Source organism: Cupressus sempervirens, chromosome 9 (genome assembly GCF_028749045.1).
Source record: "Cupressus sempervirens isolate cs-2001-9-10 chromosome 9, ASM2874904v1, whole genome shotgun sequence".
NCBI classification, from domain to species: domain Eukaryota; kingdom Viridiplantae; phylum Streptophyta; class Pinopsida; order Cupressales; family Cupressaceae; genus Cupressus; species Cupressus sempervirens.
Genome location: NC_143126.1, coordinates 368,361,086 through 368,384,677, shown reverse-complemented (window position 1 = coordinate 368,384,677; position 23,592 = coordinate 368,361,086). Strand labels below are relative to the sequence as shown.

At 35.9% G+C, this 23,592-nt stretch overlaps 1 protein-coding gene across 2 annotated transcripts in view; it reads right to left on the bottom strand.

Moving 5' to 3' along the window:
• The window catches only part of CSTF77 (Tetratricopeptide repeat (TPR)-like superfamily protein), a 318,878-nt gene that overhangs the window by 243,949 nt on the left and 51,337 nt on the right, over positions 1-23,592 (bottom strand). The window contains exons 5-6 of one of the 2 annotated variants that reach the window (XM_089800149.1): positions 13,242-13,342; positions 12,051-12,112 (exon numbers count right to left, since the gene is read on the bottom strand). In XM_089800149.1, coding sequence (XP_089656275.1) covers positions 12,051-12,112; positions 13,242-13,342 — 163 coding nt within the window. Of the gene's footprint in view, positions 1-11,249; positions 11,398-12,050; positions 12,113-13,241; positions 13,343-23,592 lie in introns of those variants that run through there. The other variant, XM_089800150.1, reaches the window with a different exon arrangement.

The window sequence follows — 23,592 nt, the reverse complement described above, 5'->3', positions numbered from 1 at the left end:
GCAATTTTGTAGGCTACATGATTTACAATTTCTAGCACTTCAAAGTGTCCCACATATCTTGGGGCCAACTTGGCATTTCTACCAAATTTGATAGCACTTTTCTTTGGTTTAACTTTTAGGAGAACCTCTTCCCCCATATCAAATTCCCTTGGAGTTCTTTTAGCATCTACATAGTTTTTCTAGTGATCATTCGCATCCTTCAATCTTTGACGGATTTGAAATGCCTACTCTTCCATTTCTATGAGCATTCCAAGACCAACAATTATTCGATCCTCAATCTTGATCCAGCTTATGGGAGTTCTACATTTTTGTTCTTATAGAGCCTAAAATGGTGTCATCTTAATAGCAGACTAATATGAGTTATAATAGGAAAAATCTACTAAGGGAAGATACATTTCCAAGTGGTATTGCTGATCCATACAGTATACCCTTAAAAGATCTTCTAACACCTGGTTTACCCTTTTTGTCGACCCATCAATTTCTAGATGGTAGGTTGAACTGATATTCAATTTTATTTCCAAGTGGTATTGCTGATCCATTCAGTATACCCTTAAAAGATCTTCTAACACCTGGTTTACCCTTTTTGTCAGCCCATCAATTTTTAGATGGTAGGTTGAACTGATATTCAATTTTGTTCCCAGGGCAAAAATTAAAGTTTGCCACAATCTAGATGTCATTCTCGCATCTCTATCCAAGATAATCTTCTCTAGAACCCCATGAAGTCTAATAATTTCTCTTACGAATTCACGAGCAATTTCCAGTGCTCCATCTGAAAAAATTTCAAGAATAAAATGAGCTACTTTTGTAAGTCGGTCTACTACTACAAGAATAGTGTTATGCCAGTTTCTAGTCATGTGTAACCCTTGTATAAAATCCATTGCTAATTATTTGCCATTTCCATTCTGGAATTTCATTCGGATGCAGCAACCCTAATAGATACCTATCTTCAGATTTAACCCTCTCATATTCAAGACAACTCGCAACAAATTCAACTGCTTCCTACTTCATACCCTTCCAAAAGTATGGTGGTTTTATATTAACTAGCAGTTTTGTTAACCCAAGATGTCCTGAATAAGGCTCGGCATGAATTTCTATCAAAATCATTTTGTGGATTTCACAATCCTTAGGTATATACATTATCCCCTTATACCTTAAGAGTCCATCTACTTCTAGTTGATAGCCTTCGTATTTGAGATCGCGTGGATCATTTTGGAGGGCTAGACATACTTGTTTATAGAAATCATCCCTTAGTAATTTCTGAAGCACCTGTTTGTTAAGTCCAGTGTTTATTGTTATTATGTCAGAAATGTGCCTTTGCCTACTCAAGGCGTCAACTAGTCGGTTTTCCTTTCCCTTGATATAGCTGATTTCAAAATCATAGTCTGCTAAAATTTCAAACCATCTCCTTTGGTAAGCATTAATATTGGGTTGAGTGAATATATATTTTAATCCATGATGATCTATTCTTAGCTTGAACGGTTTCCCTATAAAATAACATCTCCACATCTCTAGAGCATTAATAATGGTTGTCAATTCTAAATCGTATGGTGCACAATTTTTCTCATAGTTCTTTAATTTTTTGGACTCATAGGCAATAACCTGCCCTTCTTGCATCAATACACCCACCAATCCTTCTCATGCATCGGTGATAACCACAAAGTGACTCTTAGGATCTAGCACTCTAAGTACTGGTGCGGTAGTTAACTTTTCCTTTAGATGCTCAAATGTTGATTAACATTTTCCTAACCAAACAAACATTTTCCTTTTCGTTGCAAGGTAGTTATGGGGCAGGCTATCTGAGAAAAGTCTTTAACAAACTTTCTATACAACCCAGCTAGTCCCATAAAACATCCAACTTCTGACACATTTTAAGGCATAGGGCATTCTTTGATTGCTTTCATCTTAGTGGAGCCTAATGCAATTCCTTCCATGTTGATAATGTGCCCTAAATAATTAATTTCCTTTTGAGAAGGGGCATTTAGACAATTTCCAAAACAACTTACGCTCACACAACCTTTGAAGAACTATTTCTAGATGCTCTTGGTGTTCTTCCTCATTCTGAAAATAAATAAGGATATCTTCAATAAAAACTAAAACAATTTTATCTAAACAATCTCGAAACACACTTCATAAGATTCATAAATGTTGCAGTGGCATTGGTTAATTTGAAGGGTAAGACTGTGAATTCATAATGCCAATAACAAGCTCTAAAAGTTGTTTTATGAATATCTTCATCTTTAATCCTAAGTTGGTGATAACATGATCTAAGGTCAATCTTAGAAAATACTGTTGCTCCTCTTATTTGATCAAATAGATCATTAATTAGGGGAAATTGATATCTATTTTGATAGTGACCCTGTTAAGCATTCTATAATCTATACAAAAACTCATGATTCCATCCTTTCTAATAAACAATATTGTTGCTCCCCAAGGAGAGACACTAGGGCGGATGACTTTCTTATCCAATAATTCTTGCAACTGAACTTGCAATTCCATCAATTGTGTGGTAATCATTCTATAAGGTGCTTTAGATATGAGTTCTTCTCTAGGCACCAAATCTATGGTAAAATCAAATACCTCAAAGGAGGTAGTCCAGGTAACTCCTCCAGGAATACTTCTTGATAATTCTTAAGGTAAGGATGCCTTTCTAGAAAAGATTCCCTCCTTCCCTCTCTAATTTGCCCATCCTCTAAAATGTAATCATCTTAATAAACCTTTCATTGGATCCCTTTTATATCTTCTATTTTTACAACATAAATCTCACACCTTTTTCTTCTACATCTCTTAAGTTGCATGGCTGATATTTGACGAGTTTTGACTTCATATAATATTCCTTGAATAGCCATAGGATTTCCATTGTCATCTAACCATTCAATGTTTTTGCAAGACAATCCACTTTTGCCCTATGTTCGCTAAGCCAATTCATTCCCATAATAATATCATAAGATCCCAAAGGTGCTACATACAAGTTAACCTCAATTGAAAAGGTTGGGAAGTCTACCTGAGCCTCGAACAAACATTGATCTACCCGAGCCTTTGACTGATTTGCATACTCAATAGTCCAAGGGTTTGCCATATATCCAATTCTTTTTGAAAACCTACTTAACAACTTTGGAGATATAAAACACTTAGTGTCTCCAATATCAATTGGTATAGAAATAGGGTTCCCATATATCTTACCCAGAGTTTCTACAGGACTCATCTAATGCTCTACTTGACGATTATCCACTGTTGTATGGATACTCTTGTGAAAAACAATTTCTTGAAGTGGTAATGGAGGGACTCGCTTGCTGATTAGATGTGCCCTTACTAGGACACTGATTGGCATAATGATCTCCGCCACAGATAAAGCAACCTCTTCCTGGTCCTTTCTTTTCATATCCCTTGCTGTTATTATTACTTTGAAATTGGCCTTAAAATCCTTACTATTGTTCCCCTCGGCTCAAGTTTGTTGATCTTGAAGTTCTTAAAATTCTTTTTGTAAGTTCCTTGGTCAGAACTAGAGGAACTCCAAATTGCCTTCCTTTTGTTGTCTCGGATGAGATCATCCTTTTTCAATCTTTGCTCTTGCTTGATAGCCTTTTCATGAGCCTCATCCATGGTTCAAGGTGCTAGTACATCTATAGCTCCCCCAATTCTATTGTTCAACCCCATGATGAACTTCCTGAACTTGAGTTTTCCATCTTGTTGACAAGCACAGATGTACTTTAGAAGTCGGGTGAACTTTTCCCAATATCCATTCACTGACAAGTCCCTTGTTTAAGGTTTTGAAATTCCAACAACTTCTGGTCATAGAAGGATTAGGGTAACCACCTGTTTTTAAAGATTGTAATAAATTTATCCCAAGTAATATTGGTGGTCTTAAGACTCAACTCCATTTCACTGTTTTCCCACCAAGTAGTAGTTTCTCCAATAAGCTGATAAATTCCTCAAACAACTTTTGAGGTTTCAAAAATACTGATAATTTCAAAATATTTCTCCATCTGGGTTAACCATGCCTCAATGGCATCCCCTAACTTGGACCCTAAAAACTTAGGAGGTTTAATTTTCTTTCTATTAGCAAGTAATTCACTAGCTATCTGATTCTTCTTTTGAATCTCCAGCTGAGTTGGAAATAGGCCAATTCCCTTGCTCACTATGAACAGATGGTTCTGGTTCAGTTCTGCGAAGGGGTGAGGAGTGGGTGTCTTCATGTCCTTGCCCAAGTTGATTTACTAGATCATTCATTCTCTGTTCCATTTGCTCCATTCAAGTTTGGGTATCAAGTAGTACTTGAACAAGTTGGTCCATAGAACCTCATGAGTTATCCTCCTTGGATATCCTGTTTTGTGCTTGATTGTTGTTTTATTGTTTGTTCTTGCTTTTGAACAAGTTTTCCTAAAATAAAGTTGGTTTCATCTATCTGCTTTTTATTAAAAAGAAGAGGTAAATAAACAATATCACTTGCTCTCAACACTTTCTTTATTGATTTCCATTTTCAACAAAAAACAATGGATTTATGTTGCCACTGCAACTACATTCATTACAAAATTTACTCAGTACTGTGAATACAAAATTTCAAACATTGTTTTTTAAGGAAATCGGACACCCTATCCCTAGGTATTCTATTTGTTCCCTTCCTTGATCTCAGTCTGCCCAATACAATGTGCATAATACATCATAAGTGGACCAATTTTCTTTGAGTTCCAGACTTGGATAATTTTGTTTCTCATGATTACCTTCCTAGCAAGAGTCTATTTGACTTTTTCTTTTTCTATTCCAATTAGGGCATGAGTTAATGTTTCATCATCACTAGGTATGCAACAGAATGAGTAGTCATATTTAGGCATGTTCTCAAGTATAAAGACATGAACCAGATGACACAGTTTCATCTGAGGCATCATTTGGGTTCTCATCCTGCTCTCGTTCAAACACTTTTTAATCAATTTTAAGCTAGCGGTGAAGCCAAGGTTCAATGTCGAAACCAAAGCTATGATACCATATGTAACAACTAAAATTTCTAAGAAAAAACCTTAAGATACTCTTTCTTTTATCAAATAGAAGTAAAGCTAGCTACCCATTCACATTAAAAGGAACTAACGGAAAATAACTAATTAACTGCTAAAACAGAACTACATTCTCATGAAAAGATCTTAGTTATCAATTGAAAGAATCAAATTATCTTTTTGGTGAACTAATAAGAACGATAAAAATAGATTAACTATACTACACGTGATATGTAAAATATTAAAAAAGAACTGCAAAGTCTTAACTACCATTTCATATGAACAGGAATGTAATTGCATAAAATATAATGTTGAAACTAAGATAAAGATGCAACTGAGAGAAATAAAGAATTACTAACAAGGTTAAGATCACACCACATCAAAAGAAGTAGAAACTAGTCTGCGTTGTGCAAGTCTAGGTACGTGGAGGAGAGGAAAGGCACTGACAATGGCCTAACCTCCCAACCACGGACCTAGTATAATCCCCACTCATTCTTTACTAGGAATGGCCCTACCCTATACTTGATATGGCATATGTACATTGTCTTCTCCTACCACCAAAGCAACCTGGTGTTAGAGTTGTCAACTACACAGACGGCTAGTCTACAGGTACCTCCCACCAGTCTATCCACCTGACTATGAGTTATCCTAACCTCTAGTGATTATAGCAGCACCATTCGCAATTAAACCTACCCTATCCAAGGATTTCCAAAGGACACTATGTGCCTAATCACCCACTATAAGCTGACTAGATTTACTTATTTCAATTATTCATAAATTCTTCATGGTTCTAGTACATCTTTCTATCCTTGCAAGTTTATCAAACTGTCCAATTCATATGGACTACACCACTCATCTCAGCCATTCTTGGCTATCCTTAATGATCTCTACTTTGATTTTCTAGCTTGCACTATAAAATATTCAGCTATGTAAAGTAAATTTATTTCTACACTCAACAATAAAAAATAGAAAAGAAAAATAAGATAGCATAGAGAAATAAGATAAATTTATTAATGTTCATCAAGAGACCACGAGGGTATAAGGCACTGAAAAGTACACAAAAAGGAAATTGCTAGTAGCAGGAGCACCACACAATACCTGTAAGAAGACTAGACAAGAAAGAAAACAAACAACAACCAAGAAGGACAAAACATCTAACTACTACTACTCCTGACAGGCGAGAAGTAGTAAAGAATTGAGGGGTGTCGCCCAGAACGAGGATGGATCTCAACCACCTTAAAGAACTACTCAAAGTGAGGTGATGTTGTCGGGTATAGCCTCTACGAGGTCTCACAAACTTGGTGTGAATCAAAAAGTGGCAGAGGGTCCACTTGGTACCTTGAGACAAGGTCTCAAGAGCGAAAAAAGGTATTGACCTTCTCGGTAAATTGAGTTGAAGAAGACTATGATTATAAGATGTGATCGTGAAAACACAAGGTAACCTGAAGATAAAGTGTCAAACACCACTGATCTGTGTACCTGAAAAAGGAGGAGAGTGATGTGCACACTTTAACAAGAAGTAGAACCTCCCTCTAATCTCGTAGAAGACAGGGCAGTGGAAGATAAAGTGGGTTTGAATCCGTAACTGATGGGAGCTTACTCTAAAAGAGCCTAGAGAGATGTGAAGGGCATGAGTCCAACGACGAGTGATGTACCAAGGATGCAGAATGATCCCATCCTAGATATCCATAAAGTGTTCCGCATAGAAAACCATCCTCGACCGAAGACCCCACAGAGGGTTGTTCCAAGTCGTGATAATATATTGTCTATAGATGTTAGTCCTGACGTGATCGTTCAACTCCTGTTGGGAGGGCAAGAGGTGAGTGGGGGCGTCCACAAAGAACTAAAAGGGGGGGAAGACGGTCCATCATGATCCCAACCAAACCTAAAAGAGAAGAAGCATGTGCAAACCAGCAGCAAGCCCAACCCGTAGAGTCAGAGCTCACAATCATCTCGAAAGAGTAGTAGGCCAGGTAGGAATATTTGTAGCAGCCCTAGGAGGAGTCAACAAACATCCTCAAACATAAGTATTCCTAGAACATCCTCAAACATAAAAGAAAAAAAATCAAGGCAGATAACCTTATAGTATGTATAGAATTACAAATAAGAGAGAGATAAATGTAAAAAAATAAAAATACTCATCTGCACATGAAGATTCAGAATTGTCTTCTTAGATAATTTGAGAATGGAACATCTCCCCTCTAAAAAGGTTCAAGTGGGAATGGAGCATTGACTATTAGCCCCCCCACAATGTAAAATTTACACTCATTCTTATATTGTTGAACAAATTTGTATCAAATATGACAACTCCTTTCTAAGTTCCAACTTCCTCTTTTCATCTATTAAAGGTCCAAACATTTATTTAGCTTAATAGTAGAAGTGAACATGTCCTTCCATTTTATCAAACTCATCCACAATACACCAATTACTTGATTAAGTATGATTGTGCCACATGAATGACTCTACAACTCATACGTCAAGTCTCAATCATCAAGGAGAGACTCGTAGATGGTTCAAATGAATTGAGGTACAATCCTCTTGACTACTACAACTTAATGATCACTGGAGAATCCATCTCAACATAGTTTACTCCCTCTAAATCACTAAAGGTTGAATCATATCCTTTATCTGCTCCCTCTCTTTCAAGGTTTCCTGAAATGTCAGACTCCCTCTAAATCTAATATCAATCCTCCTTTTCCTGCAAGAACATTCTTGGAGGAACAAATCAAGGCACATAGCTTTTATGGTACGTATTGAAAATAAAAATAAGAATGTTAACATTTATTAGGATGTTAGTAATCTAACTCATACCTATTACTAACAATATCATAAATACTTGTAACATAACTCTTTATTTTATATTTTCAATAATAGAAATAAGATAAAATAATACACAATGTTACCTTTCACACTCCTATAATAAGTCCCTTTGTATTTAACAAACACTATATAAAAATATCATATTGATTGAATATATATATATATATATATATATATATATATATATATATTTCATTGCACATATATTCTCAATTATATATAACATATTATATTTATTTAAACTTAGAAATGGACAATTATAATTGATCATTAGTAATGAAGCATACCTTAATACTTATCTTTAATTGGTCGATACCCAAAGCCTTTACCCCTTACGGTAGTATCACTTCATTCCCACCTTTAATATATATCAAGGTGTTTGTGAAGTTAAATCTTAAACTTGAATAGAATAAGGTGATAGTCCTTAATTACTCGCCGATGATAATTCACCCCTTTGGTCATATCAAATGCCACATGTAATATGTCTTTTCCAAGTTTTGTTCTCCGTGGTTTGTGTTGAGATGGTCATGCCTTGGATGACTACCTTCTTATTTTCTGCCTTTTGGTATTAGTGACCTATACTCCTTAGGTACATTTATATCCTCTATGCATCAGCATCACTATCCAAGAGACTTTTTCTATCTTCTTGGCTCTCTTTGTTTCGAACACTATTTGTCCTCTTTCTATGTCCTCTATGTTGGCAATGCAACTTGTATGAGATCGATCAGTGGCTATTCATCTTCCTATCAATATTTTGCCTTAGCCCTCTTGGTGATTGTAGTCTTCTACTACCTCCAGATGCACTCCTCCTTGCCACCGTCAATGTTCTTTGTGGTTGTCGTGTAGGTCTGCAACTTCCTCCTTGTCATCGCCCCTGTCCTTGTCACTCGACAACCCTTCAGCATTTGTTATTTCTGCAATCTCTGCCAAAACTTTATCAAAACTTCATCTAAACAGTCCTACGGACATCATGTTATTTAATTCAATTGTATCTGTAGTACACCAGTGTCATCCTTGATTGATATGATATTGTCTTCAAATAATCTGACTTTTATGCTCTTTAGTGTGTGTGTGTGTGTATATATATATATATATATATCATGGTCTGCTCTTGGATTGTTTTGATGATGAATTCCTCTCAACAATCAAAATGGTTTAGTTTCAAAAGTCCACCGTAGTTGTAAGGAACATATGAATATTTCCTAGTAGATTATAGAACTGTATGCCTTCAAATCAAAACCGTATCTAAATATAAGTTCAGGTGGAGGATTATAAAACTATTCTCTGTTTAAATAAGATATCTGTCTTGAATATTGTTAGACCATTTGTAATTGACAAGGGGCATCTATCCCACAGTGACAACTTGAGATCAATGATACCAGTTACAAGAACTTCTACTATGGTTCAAAGGATCAGACAAACTGTATCCCATATTGCTCTTCTAGGAATTTTCCTATCGCTATGCATCAACTTCCAAACACCATTGTTCCATTCATGCACAGGCCTTTTGTTGCCCAAAAGCATATTTTCATATTCTACAAATCAATTTGTATACAAGGTTGTATAGATTTGTTGTTTCCACGTGACATAGACTCAATATATTACTAGCAGTATATGCATGATATGCTTTTATGAAGTAGAACTTATTTTATATTTTATATAAGTAGAACTTGAGAAAACTCTTGTTCATCAAGGTTACTGCCATGCAACATTTGTTCATATTGATAGAGCAACAACTCAGGGGTCTCATGTAGATCAGTGCAGAACATTGCGATTGAGTTCCCCATACATAACATGAGTCTCCTTTCCAGATTATATTTTAGCTGACTTGATCTGATCTACAGCGAACACAGGTCTTAGCCCTTTCCAATGTGGCCTCCATTTCTACATTCTTATATTTGCAGCCTAGCTCTGATACCATGTTGGTTTCTAGGATCTCTGCAAATGTAATAATATTACCATTATATTAGATGTTTTTCAAATGCAGATCCCAAACTCTTATTAAGATAAGAGTAAGAAACATGTCTCGTGAAGAGACATGTCTTTATGATTAATCGTTATTAGTCAATATATATTAACAATATAAATCAATATAACATATGATTTATACGCACACACGCACACACACATATATATATGTATGTATGTATCATATTATATATATATAATATAAATCAATATATATATGATTTATATATATATATTATAATATTATATATATTTTCAATATTATATATATGTAATATAATTTTATATATATATATATATATATATAACAACATTGCATCTAAAGATTAAATCAATCCAACTGTAGCTATAATGTTAACACTTTTTTGGGTTGTTTCTTGCTGGCTCTGATAGACGTTTTCCCTTAGACATCATTTGGTGTCCCTACTTTGGAATGGCCTCTCGTCATTTGTTTGGCAGTCCCTTGACCCTTTGTGGTCTTTTCTTGGACATTAATAAACTTACCTTATCTTCCCTAAATTGAAATTTCTAAATGAATTTGTTTCTTTATAGATCATTTGTTATGAGATATATGCTTATTAAAATCCTCAGTTTTTTTCCAATACATTTTTTTGATCAAACATGTTTACTGTTTTTTTAACTTTTTACATTTCATTTTTTTATGTACATAGCAATTGTGTTGCACAACAATATGAGCCTAGAAGATGAAAATTTTGGGTCATTTATATTTTCATGGCATGTCTTTTGCACTTAATTTGGAGGAAATGTAGTTATTAGACATAGTTGCTACAAGGCAAATGACTTATCAATTGGGATTTCTTTGTGAGTTCCAAGATTCCGAACAGAGATTAGTTCACATAGCAAATAGCATTTCTTAGATACTTAACAGCACTGCCAAAGTCAGAATTAAAATGAAAATGAGAAATTTGGACAGATCAAGGATGTTTCCCATGTATCCTTGTTTGTAAAGAGCCTTCTTTAATCATACAAATTAGAAAGAAAGGCAATCTTAATTGACATAGATATTGGAATAAATCTCATCAATTAGGTTGACAAATTCTGGAAGACGATAGCATTAACATGAGGATGAAAATGTTCTTATTTCAATAGGCAAATTATTCATCATCATGTTGATGCAGCAAAAGCTGGAGCATAGGCACACTGAAAGTATTAGACCACACCTAGAAATATTACTGTGTCAATCCTTTTGGATAATACATAGCCTATGAGCCCTATCAAACTAGAAATAATACTGTGTCAATAACATCAAATAATCAAGAGCTTATGAACCCTATCAAATTAAAAATATTTTTCTGCAATCCCTTTGGAAGGGGACTTAAGAAACCTTGTGACTTTATGCAAGGAATTCAAATAGATTTTTGTACTTAATAATCACACAGCTTACTTTTTCAAAGTTGTGTTAGGCTTTAATTAACTACTTGATGTGTTTGACATGTCTTGTAAAGTCAGTTTTACCTCTAAAATAACTATTGTATCAATCAAGGGAGCACCCCACAGCATGCAGGTAAGTCAGAGTGCTGTTGATAGGGCATTCAGAGTTCAAATCCCACCAACTGCTTGTGCAGACCCTGCAAAACACAAGGCGGTTGCATAGAACAATGGTATGGTCGTGTGTTTACAATTGTTGTTGGTTGGTCTGTGCATTCACGAGACTTGATATACTGCATTTGCAAACAGAGTTCCAAGCTGGCACTTCGGTAACTAAGGAGAGACTTGTGTGCAGTCTGACTATGGAAACAAGACCACAAACAGACGATCTGTTGTCGAAAGCCACAGACATTATGGTGGAAGGCGGTTGGTCCGGCAGCAAGGAGTGCTCACTGAAAAATCAGTGGAGGGACAAGGTGGCTCGGTTGTGGCTGAAGGAATAAGAAGGTGATGCTAACCAAAGAGATAAGGGGTAGGGAGGCATAAGGAGAGATATAGAAGACTGCGGACAAATGGAGGAGCAAGGAAAGATAAGGGAGGCTTGTTGCGGTGGAGAGATCAAGAGAATCAAGAATAGCACTAAAGATCAGCAAGAGACAAATCAAGGAGGTGGTCATACCTCAACAAAGTCAAAAAATCACCCCAAGGATGGGATCCCCCAATGTGACCCCACTAGTTCAAAGCTCCAATCAAAAGCAATTTCCAATCAAAATAAAAAATATTGTATAAATCATCTAACAATGACAAAGAAGAAAGCTAACTTTACTTTAAAAGAAAATCTATGAAAAAAGCTTTGTTACAATGAAAATGGATAAGAAACACATATACCGGTAGTGACTTTAGAAATGTAATGTACTCCATCCATATGGGTCCTGATGCAATATCTGTCCCTGGTAACATTTTTACAAATATGCATTAGGCTTGAGATGCATTCCAATAGGAAGCTACAATAAATGTCATCGATGCCATACAATAGATCAATGACAAAGGGCTTGAAGATAGTTGCAGAAATAGAAATTAAACAAAACACAAGCGCAACTATAGTGTAACATACCATACAACAAATGAAATAACAAGGGGTATGATAAAATAAATTAGAATGTAAATCAAACAAAACATAAAACACCCCAGGAACTTCTTTATTGTTTAGCAATGACTAAGTTTTTGAAGAAAATTTAATGTCAAAAGAAAATCAGCATTAAATTTGAGTTATATATATTTATAAATTTTTAAATATTAGTAGCATATCCACAAAATTGTCAAAATAGTTTAACATTGCTAAATAATTAAATAAATAACTCAATATCATTTTAAAACAAAATAATATTATATTAAATATCATAAAAATTTAGATGAAGCTTGGAAATGATAGAAGTTCACTAGAATTCAAATTTCATGGATGAAATTCGACGTATCCTATGACTTAGATTGGCATTGCTTATAAATCTATAAGAGGAAAATATAGTAAAAATAAGCATAAAACAAAGAGCATGGGAGAATAAAGCTCTTTATTAGCCACAAGTCATCGAATCAACTACAACTGCAACTCTGAAATAAAAAACTGAAAGTATAATACAAAAAACACCAACAGTAGCTATGATTAGGTTTTATATTTTGTTTTAGTACAAAATTACAAATATCAAGAAGGCCAAGTGAGGATTGGTAAAACTCGTCCATCAATATAGTTGAATCTACTTTCACAAGCTAATACAGAAATATGTCTATGGCCGGCAAATATCTCCAATGTGGAATCAAGTTAAACCACTGCGGTACTGTAAAATCATTTAGCAAAATCCTCTTCAGGTTTGATTTAAAATATGCACAAGTATGATCCAAACTCAGGGTGAAAATTTCCCAAAGGATATATCTTCCCTCCTGAAAACACAAATAGGATCTGTACAAATTTGTAAAACAATAAAAACTGAAACATAGCCAACTGAAAACTATAGTAATCAAATGCTAAAATATCAGTAAATAACCATTTTAAAATCAAGTAGATCCTATAGATTCATTGCTCACCAATGTGTTGCAGTGTGAATTCAAATGCCTTTTTAATCTCATCCCGCCCATCTGCACCCCTGCTTTCATTGACCTTGTGTATGAAACGAACATAACATCGCCTGCACAGTTGCGTACGTTCAAAACATTAGCAAAACATCTTTGCAAAACAGTTTTCATTGTCAATGCTCGTACTTATTTTTACCATATTTCACAGCATAACATCACCAAAGCCAATATCAATTAGAATTGGGCGAAAATCTTAGTTTTACCTCATGTAGCCAACATACAGGGAAGTTTCTATGTTTTCTCATTTACTTGACAAAGCCAAACAGCATGACATTACCTTCATTTAACTTGCATACATACTTTTTATAGGTCAATTAACAATTAACTTTCACCAAATCATTGGAATGCCAATTCTCCAATAAATCAATGAGAAAAGGATGATGTATAATGTCTCAACGGAGGAATAAGCTGTCATTTTGATATCCTAGCAAAATTTACAGGCATGTGACCTTCATCAAATTTATCTTTTTAACTGACTTTTTTAATCATTTACTTGAAATCTACCCTTCGAAAAAATTCCAAAGCTATTACAACTTTGATCGGTACTGACTTTCTGCAGCAGCTGGTTGACAGAAGTAAATCTGATTGGTTTGAATCTATTACTGAATATTTATTTCTTGAAAAAAGAGAATATTGAAAAGTCTGAAAGTGTTGGAGGTGATTACATAAATAAAACATATAAATAGTAATGAAAGTTTGATGATCGGGTAAAACCCACAATTGCCCATGACAGTTGAATGATCAGGTAAACCACATCCATGTTGATAATAATTTGCCTTTCAGTCCAAGCAATATGTGCAAAGGATTGTTGTGCAATTGATGTAAGCCCATAAAGGTTTAAAGAACCGAGTCATATGAAATATTTGAAAACCTTCAAAGTTTGTAATATCCCGTAACTGCATGTTAGCGTCCTATAAGAGATGATAACTAGGTCGAATGAGATGTGACAATGTAACATCCCTCCTTCATAAACATTTTTACATAGGTGATTAATTTGTTATTTGAAGTATATTTTGTACATTTGCTAATGGATTAATTGAATTTGTGATGACAATAGTAGTGACTAATTTTTTGCTATATAGATACTTGATATGGTTAGGAAAATTATGTCTAACTACCTTTGTGTCTAAGATGCCGATTCGGGTTCGAGGTCAGATTCGGGTTTGAGAATCCAATTCATGGATTCGTGATTTTTTTTTTCCCATTATGATTTGTAAGGATTCGTGAGTACACACACACACACACACACACACACACAGATATATATATATATCTGTGTGTGTGCGCATTAAACATAAAAATATATATGGATTAATACCACTGTAATCAGAATTGTTTTGGGGACCAAGTATAAGGAAGATTCCTTCTTGTTATTAAGTCATCAGTGGTTCAGGCATGTTGATTCTTTTACAATCAGTCAAATCTTAATTGAAAACTTAAAATGAGATATCATCATATTGTGTTTGATTTTCAGTCTAATTATCCTAAGCATAATTGTGTATTGTTTTACATTTCTGCATTGGAATAAAACAGCAATGTCATCATCAAGTATTGATTTGCATTTGGTATTGAATCCAAGGAGTTATCTGTCAGCAACAATCAATTTGCATTCTGGTTTTGAATCAACAGTCATTCATAATCAATACCAATTGCATTCAATTGTTGAACCAAAGAGTAATCATAACCAAGTTTCAAACTATTGAGTTTAGCAGCTGTAATGAAATCAAAATGTAAATGCTCATGAAATCAAACACTTAACTTTGCATTCTCAAGATGGGTTTGTCCAAGGCTTACGATCAGGTTGACTGGACTTTTTTAACTATGGTGTTACTTGCCTTTGGCTTCGATCAGAAGGTTTGTAAGCTTATCTCTCAGCTGGTGACTACTACTCCTTTGTCAGTTATTGTCAATGGATCTCCTTTTGCTTCCGTCAAACCTACTAGAGGTCTCGGGCAGGGTGATCTGTTGTCAATAATTCTTTTTATCATTTTTGCTGAATGTCTTGGTAGATTGATCTCCTCTAGTATTGCTTCCAAGAGGCTAATTGGCATCAAGTCGTCTTTTGCCAATATTACCTTCTCCCATCGGAAGTTTGTTGATGGTAAAATTATCGGAGGGACCTTGTCTATAAAGGAAGCTAAGAACCTTAAAGCTGCTCTTAACTGCTATAGCAGTGCCTCGGGTCAGCTGATAAAATGGGATAAGAGTTCTTTTTTTTTTATCAGTACTCCCTTGGAAAGACAGTGGCGCATTGCCAACATCCTGGGCTGTCATATTGCAGATCTTCTTATGACTTGATTGGGCCTTCCCCTTGGCTCCAAACCCCCTGAGTCTTTCTGAAATAGCTTTATTGACAAATTTCACAGGAAGTTGGCTGGTTGGAAAGCGTGTTGCTTAGCCAAGTTGGAAAACTCCAGCTCCTCAAATCTACTCTCCAAAATCATCCTACTTATGCTCTCAGTCTGATTTTTACCCCCTCTAAATTTGTGGAAGCTATTGAAAGGATTTAGAAGCGGTTCCTTTGGTCTGGTGCTAAAGATCGCAACAGACTTCCTTTGATTTCCTGGGAAAAGGTCTACCTCCCAAAAGACGGGTGGATTGGGTATAAGAAAGTTTAATAGTTTTCAACCAGGCCCTGTTGGCTAAGCAGGTGTGGAGAATTTTTAATAACAATGGGGAATGAAGAGATATTCTTTCCTCCAAGTACCGCTGTGATAATCTAGCTCTTCATGACTTCTTGATATCCAATCACATCCTGAATGGATCTGCTATTTGGAATAGTATCCATAAAGTCAGAGAAATTATTGCCTGGGGTATCAAGTGGAAGGTTGGCTGCGGAAATTTGGTTCAATTTTAGACAGATGATTGTCTTCCCATTAGCAGGTTGGACACTTATGAAGATTTTAATCTGTGGAAGGAAGTCTGTGAGGCATATTTTGGGGTCTTTGTTGCTGATTACTGGAATGGCCATGGTTGGGTGGATTCAAGGGTTGTCTCTACCCAGCTTGCTCCTTTAATGCTTATTTTGTCCTCAGCCATTGTGGCCAAATGGCCAGATATCCTAATTTGGGCTGCCTCATCCTCTGGCTCTTTTTCTATGGCTTCTGCCTACCAATCTCTTTTTGTTTTCCCTGACTCTCCTTCTTCTTGGGCTAAGGCGTGCATTTCAAGTCTTATCCTGAAAGTAAATATTTTTTCTAGATGCTCCTTCAGAATAGAATCCTGACTGTAGACAACTTGTGCACACGAGGGTTCTATCTTCCGAATAGGTGTGCTCTCTGTTTTTCTAATAAAGACGGTCAATCACATTTTTATTCATTATCCTTTTTCTAGGAACATTTGGTCTCTATTCTTTGGTAGGATTAGCCTAGATTGGAGTCTCCCTTACACTTTGCCTGATTGTTTTACCCAATGGCTTCATCCCCTCCACCTTTCCAAAGATCTTAAGCCCCTTCAGAATATTTCTCTCCCCCACATCTTATGGGGTTTCTGGAAAGAACGTAAAAATAGGATTTCTAGGGACAAGCCTCCTCCTCCGAAGGTGGTTTCCTTCAAAATTGAGAGAGCTATTTCAGAGAATGCTAATTGTTCTCGTTTTGGCATTTTCAGTTTGGACTTGCTCAATGGATCAGGGCAGATTCCTCAGAGTTTTGATAATAGCATAAGAAGGTAAAGTAGATGGCTTTTCCCACCTCTCGACTTTGATGGGGCGGCTAAGGGAAATCCTGGGCTGGCTGGGTGTGGGGGAGTGTTAAGGAACCATTTTGGTCAATGCCTTGCTGCAGTGGCACTCCCCTTGGGAAAGCAAACTAACCACTATGCAGAGGCAATGGCTTCTCTACAATCTATTAGAATGGCCAAGGAAATGGGTGTCTCTAATGTTTGGTTGGAAGAAGATTCCAAGAACATTATTAATCGCCTTAAGGGGCTATCCAAGCCTTCTTCGACTATTGGTAATCTTATTCAAGAGGCTAAGAGTATCCTTAATACCATGGATAATTACTTTATTTCCCATGCCTATTGTGAGTCCAATATCATTGCTCACTCCCTTGCGAACATGGCGGCTAAGCTAAACCACAAGCTGAGCTGGCAAGGTGAAGTGTATCTCCTTGCAGAGGTCATTTGATGCAATAATTATGATTTAAAAAAGGGAAAGAACGGGTGATTCGAAATGATGGCAATGATAGTTCGAGATAATGTATTTATAATTACGAGACATATGATGGATCTTAAGGTCAGAAGCTATAATAATTTCCTTTGTTACTCACACGTTTTGTGGGTAAATTTGATTGACATTTTATGGAACAGTTGTGATATCTACTCTCTGCCCTGTATTCTCATCATACTGGTCTTCTTTTCTGGTGGGTTTTTGGTGATCAAGGACTTCTTTAGGATGGGGGACCAAAGGAGATGCAGGGAATCGGCTAGTTGCGTGAAGTGAAGGAAGAGATCGAAGGTATGGGATATTCTGAAACAGGGGGGTGTGATGCCTCTCATGGAGCATCTTCATGGTGGAATAATGAAGATGATGTCAATCTATATCCAAATCTGCAAATTTCTCGTGAATAAAGTCCTTGCAAGGTCTCCCTGATGTGGATCACTTAGGGCTTTGACTAATTTCTAGTTTTATAATTCCCAATCACCAACAACTTCTCTTCACCAACAGCTTGCATGGAAATCTTTCATATATGTTGTAGATGTCGGTATTGAAATGGGTAAATGTATATAGCATTAATATACTTAATCAAATGAATTAGACAATTGAGGAATCCATTAATGGTTTGATACTATTGAAGACTGATCTGCAGCAGTTATATTTTTTAACTATAATAGGGATAAGTTCTATAATAAGCGACTTTGAACTCTATCCAATGGATCTGGCTGGTGATAGTATAATTACATGAGAGAGTTCACCTTTGTTTAATCACTTCAATATGATTCCTTAATCCAGAGTTCTAATGCAATCTGGAGATCTGATGTGATAATCAATCTACACACATAACATGTCTTGGTGTATTCATGAATTGATCCCTTCGGATTAGACTTGGCCACATATGCAAACGTGATTTAATCTCTCTTATCACAGATCGACTTTGATATTAATTGTTCAGATCATATATATTGAATTCACTAAAGGTTGCACCAGTTACTAATGTGTGGAGCCGCTATCTTCCACCAATGAGTTTGTATTATCCAAATGCTTTATCTCCCATCCCTTTCCAAGTTCGCACCACCAGTTCTTATCTTCCTATCACTGCATTTATAATCTTAAGTATCTCTCTCTTTATTGTTTCCTTTTTATCTGATTATGCCCAATTGTAGTTGTTGCCCTGTTATCCTTTGATGGTAATGTCAGAGTCGCAGCATGTGAGTAGTGGTAGACACCTTCGGTTCATACATAGCTTCTCCTTTTATGGGCTGCTATTTTTATTAGTCTTTCCTTTCTCCTGTATGCTTCCATGTAATTCTTCTACATTGATATTTGACAGTGCTGAGGAATGATAGTCCCACTCACAAATGATGTTTGTAACGGAAACTTGGCATGAATAATAAATCGCAGACTCAAACAACAAATTGGCTTTGTTTGCCCGCCTAGATGAATCTTGTCATATCATCAAATAAACACCTCCACGAGCTTTGGCACAGTGCCAAGTCTGCTGAGTGCTGATTGGAACTGTTGTATGCATGATTCCCTCCTATTCGGTATCTAATATCTTCCCCACTGTTCTATGTTAATTCTGTCTCATATATATAAAACGCTGAATGTATATCTCTTTCCAATTCTAAAGTTCTCGTACAAAATCTCTGATTCTTTATAAGCGGATTCCCCTAAACTTGGACCTTCATTTGATATCATTTGCAGACATATCCAGATGTTGAAGATCAACGGTATCCCCATTGCTGAAGCCTATCGTTTTATCCCTGAATCCACAATTTGGCTTTGTTATCAAATTTGTCATTTAAGCCAGTCCAGCACACAGTTGGCTTTGCATAAGTAATCTTCCTTGGCGAATTCCCTGGATAGTCACTCCCTATTTCTCCTCGTCTTCTCTCTAGTCTCCTCCATGCCTCTACAAAATGGCCAAACCGGTATTATATCTTTCAATCGGTTCCCAATAGTTATGCCTCTCCAATGCTCAAGTTGTTGACCCGATGCATAGTTTGAGGTTAACATGTATATTTCTTAATTGGTTGATTATAAGCATATTTGTTAATATGTTTATTTATTTTATACGTTATTTACATTTATTTATATATTTACATTTATTGATTTGTAATGAATATTTATTATGCATATAACATTATTTATTATTTATGTATGTTTTATTATATTACATTATAACTTATTATTATATTATTATTATTAATAATAATATAATGAATATAATATTATTATATTAATTTATTGCTTTGTATTATATTAAATCAATTATTATATTAACAATATTTAATAATAAGTTATATTTGTTTCTTCCACTATAAGTTTATTTTTATTATTTATAAAATTCTCGTCAAGACGGGGTTGCTACTAAATCCTTTCAGAAGATAAGGGCAAGTCTCCTTCACAACAGTCTTCTCAGCAGAAGTCCTCTGCTCCAACATCAAAAGACTCCAAGAAAAAGAACATTCGATGCAACTACTGCCACAAGTATGGTCATATGAAGGTTGAATGTCGGAAATGCTTAGCTACCTTTTCTAAGCAGTCTGGTTTGCAGCCCAAAGAGAACAGTGCAAAGCACACTGAGTAAACAAAATCTATCTTTTACGCCTTCATGGCTAAAAGACCTGCAGATCATGTCAAGTCGTCTACCTAGTACATTGATTCAGCTGCCCCTCGTTATTTCACCCACTGCAGAGATTGGTTCATTGACTAGCAGTCTTGTTCAGATTCAATTATTTTTGGTGAATGAGAAGAGTACACTGTTGTTGGCAAAGGCAACATTCAGATTTAGTCTGCTAGGAGGAATCACATTTTCCTTGATGTATACTACGTTCTAGGAATGGAACTAAATCTGTTCACAGTCAGTCAGTTGCTGCAACACTCTCCAGGGTTGGATTTCACCTTCAGTTCACATCAGTGCACCATCACTTATAGGGAGACTCAGTCTGCCGTTGCAGTTGGCCTTGAGGATCATGGTCTTTTCAGAGTTGTTGATTCTTTACAAGGATGGTAAACACGTATCAAAGGATACCAGCAGACATTATGCCTTCACGAAAAGAATTTGTAAGAAAGGTCAAAAAATTGGGGAACTTATATGAGCTTAGCTTCGATAGGTTGCTTAAGATTATGCAGTAGGACTGTTGTGAATCAAATCATGTTGCAGAATTTGATGGCAGAACCCTAGATCATAATGAAGAAGAATATAAATATAATGATCTTTATGCAGAAGGAAATGAATGCAAGATCGAAGATGCATATGAGTTAAGTGATGTTTCAGATGCAGGGAAAGTTGTAGAACAGATGAAAGAAGAGCCTATCAATAGTGAGATTTGCATGGCAGCAGCAAACACCAATAATCATTGGGAAGATGATCTTCTTAGTGTAGAAGAGATCTTCGATTTACTTGAAACATAATATCAAAAGCACATTGAGAAACATGTTCAGAAATTTCTGCATCCCAAAACTGAAGAAGATAGACCCCTACGGTAACTCAAGACTTGAGTGATGCTTTGCAAGAGGAAGATTCGAACTACACAGCAGAAAAATCTGTCCATGATAAGATGTGCATAGAAGTAGAAACAAATGAAAACCAAGATTAAGGGAAAATGTTTTTTATCACAAAAGAAACCCCTAATTTCTTACATCGTGGAAAATGTGACAAAGTAAATAATTCAAATGTTTTTTTAGTTTATCAATATGAAGAGACTTGTGAATGCAGAGATCTACAGGGAGAGGTCATAAGTGAGAGTAATTGGATGTGGGATGGAGAGATTTTGGAGGATAATACAAGTGTTGGGACTGATAGAGGGGCTAATAGGGAACCTCAGAAAATTGTGCTCTGTAAAGAAGGGTGTACTGACACTTATGAAGGTACAGGTGGAAAGGAAAACATGGAAGAAAATATATTCAGCAATGAGGTGATGTATAAAGGGTCCATATGCAAAGATAATAAACTAAAATGGAACATATGATGGTGAATACATAAAAAGGGATGTTAGAGAAAACACCTTTGCAATTTTTTCAAACCCTATTTTTGATGAAGTACTAGATGAACACAAAAGTAAACTGGACGAAGAGAATCCCTTTACAATTACAAACCCGAATAAGGAATATGATGCACATATGAAGAATTCAATAAGTGTTTCCTTTGGTCTCGTCTTGGATCTTTGGTGCAGCGGAGAAATTCAATGTATCTTTTGTGGAGATTACCGTATATGTACTTTCTCTACTTTCTCAAATCCAATATTTGAAGAGAGGTATGTTTTCAAAAGGTGAAGACACATTCACAAAAGATATGGTAAAGTACAAAACAAGTTATGTACAATAGTGATGCCAACCATACAAGACAACCAAAACAAGTCAAGAAGTCAAAAGGTGAAATATTCTTCCCTACAAGCAAGAATTATATCAAAAATGTGAAAAATAATAAGTTGAAGTCAATGTTGAAGAATAGTTCTGAAAATTTTCCAAGTACCCTGTCTGATCAAATTCTTGATTAAAGAGAAGTAATACTTCTTGAATATGAGTTATCTTCAAAACCTTTTTGTGAGGAGAAACAATATCTGGAGAATGGAGATGGGACAGATTGTGCGCAAAAGGACAATCAAGCAAAGAAGACTTATTTTGATGCTTGTATAACTGATCTTCCATCCAGCAAGGACCACAGTGCACGTGATGACTTCTCAAAGGCAAAACAAAAGTCAGATACCAAAGACTGCATTGATGAAGTGGACCCAAAAAGTATTGTCCATAAAGACGATGCATCTAATACAGCAAGGGATCATGCCTGGTAATGTTGAAGAACAAATCCATGCCTACAATTTATGGCAGACAGAGTTAAAGGTGCTGATGGGAAGTTGTTCCGAATTTACATCTAGACATTATCAAGAAGGTTTTCAAAGTGTCAGAGACTCCAGTTTGTGCTGATCTACAAAGGAGAATTCACGACAACTTGAGCGAGAAAAGCTGGATCACATCAAGTATCAAAGTCAGAGGTTATCAAAAGATGCAACACCATGGTTATCAAGGTGAATATAGCAATATGAAGTACAAGAACCCCCGATCCTGTGATCATTCAAGATTGCATTGTCAAGTACAAGGCCCTTCAGGACAATCCCTAGGATTGTTTCCTTCTCTTCTGTCTTCTTCTTCTTTCATGTTTGTAGTTGGAGAGGATGCATTGCATGAAAGGATGTATTACATGTAATGCGAGTTGCATGTACTTGAAAAGATGTAATGTTAGTTGCATGTGCAGTTGCATGTAACCCTATATTTTATCTTTTGGTTAGACTAGGTCAAAGTTGGTTGAGTTGCTCCCACTTATTCCTCCCTCTTTTTCTCATCTCCTGTGCCTATATAAAGGAGTGCCCCCTCATTGTAAAAATCATCATTATCTTTATGCAAGAGAGCTCTGGAGCAATTGTGCCAGCAGAACTTTGTTTGTGTAAGCACTATTTTGAGAGAAAGTGAATACAAAGGAGCATTTGAGACTTAACTTTGATTAAGTGAGATAGTTACATAAGTGAGTTGTACGCTTTGTCTATAATTCATCCAAGTTATCTTTGATTCATGTTATCTTGTGATATTGGTAATTGTATCTCATGAATTGAATAGAAAAGAGTTAAGAAGCAATTGGAGCCGGAGCTTTGACCAGGAGCAATTGTGGAAGTGTATAGCTAGAAGCTTTGTTTGTAGCTTATATTTTCTTCTTAATTCGCAAAATAATTAAGTTATTCTTACTTTTAGGAATCTTTGTGCCCTAATTGTAAAGTTTTTCCATGTAAAAGTACGACCAGACTTAGAGTCAAACTGGTACATTTTCAGCTAGCCTTTGAGTTAGTGAAGGTTTATCAGTATCACTGTTTCCAGCTCTTGATAGAAGTGTGGTTAGAGATTCAGCCTACCCATTAATCGCTCTACGAGCAAGTGGATTCTTTCTTGAAAGATAAGAAGAAATGATATTGGTAACACCCTTTTTATAAAATCTCTCGACTTCTTTCTTACCTTGAGTTGATCCAACGAACGATGAGAAGGGGGAGTCTTCCCTTTAAGGTAGGAGAGACTCTGTCTCACACGCTGTGGCTGGTCATCCTATTTTGCGACTAGATTTTTACCCAAAACTATCGGTTGCAAAATATCCAC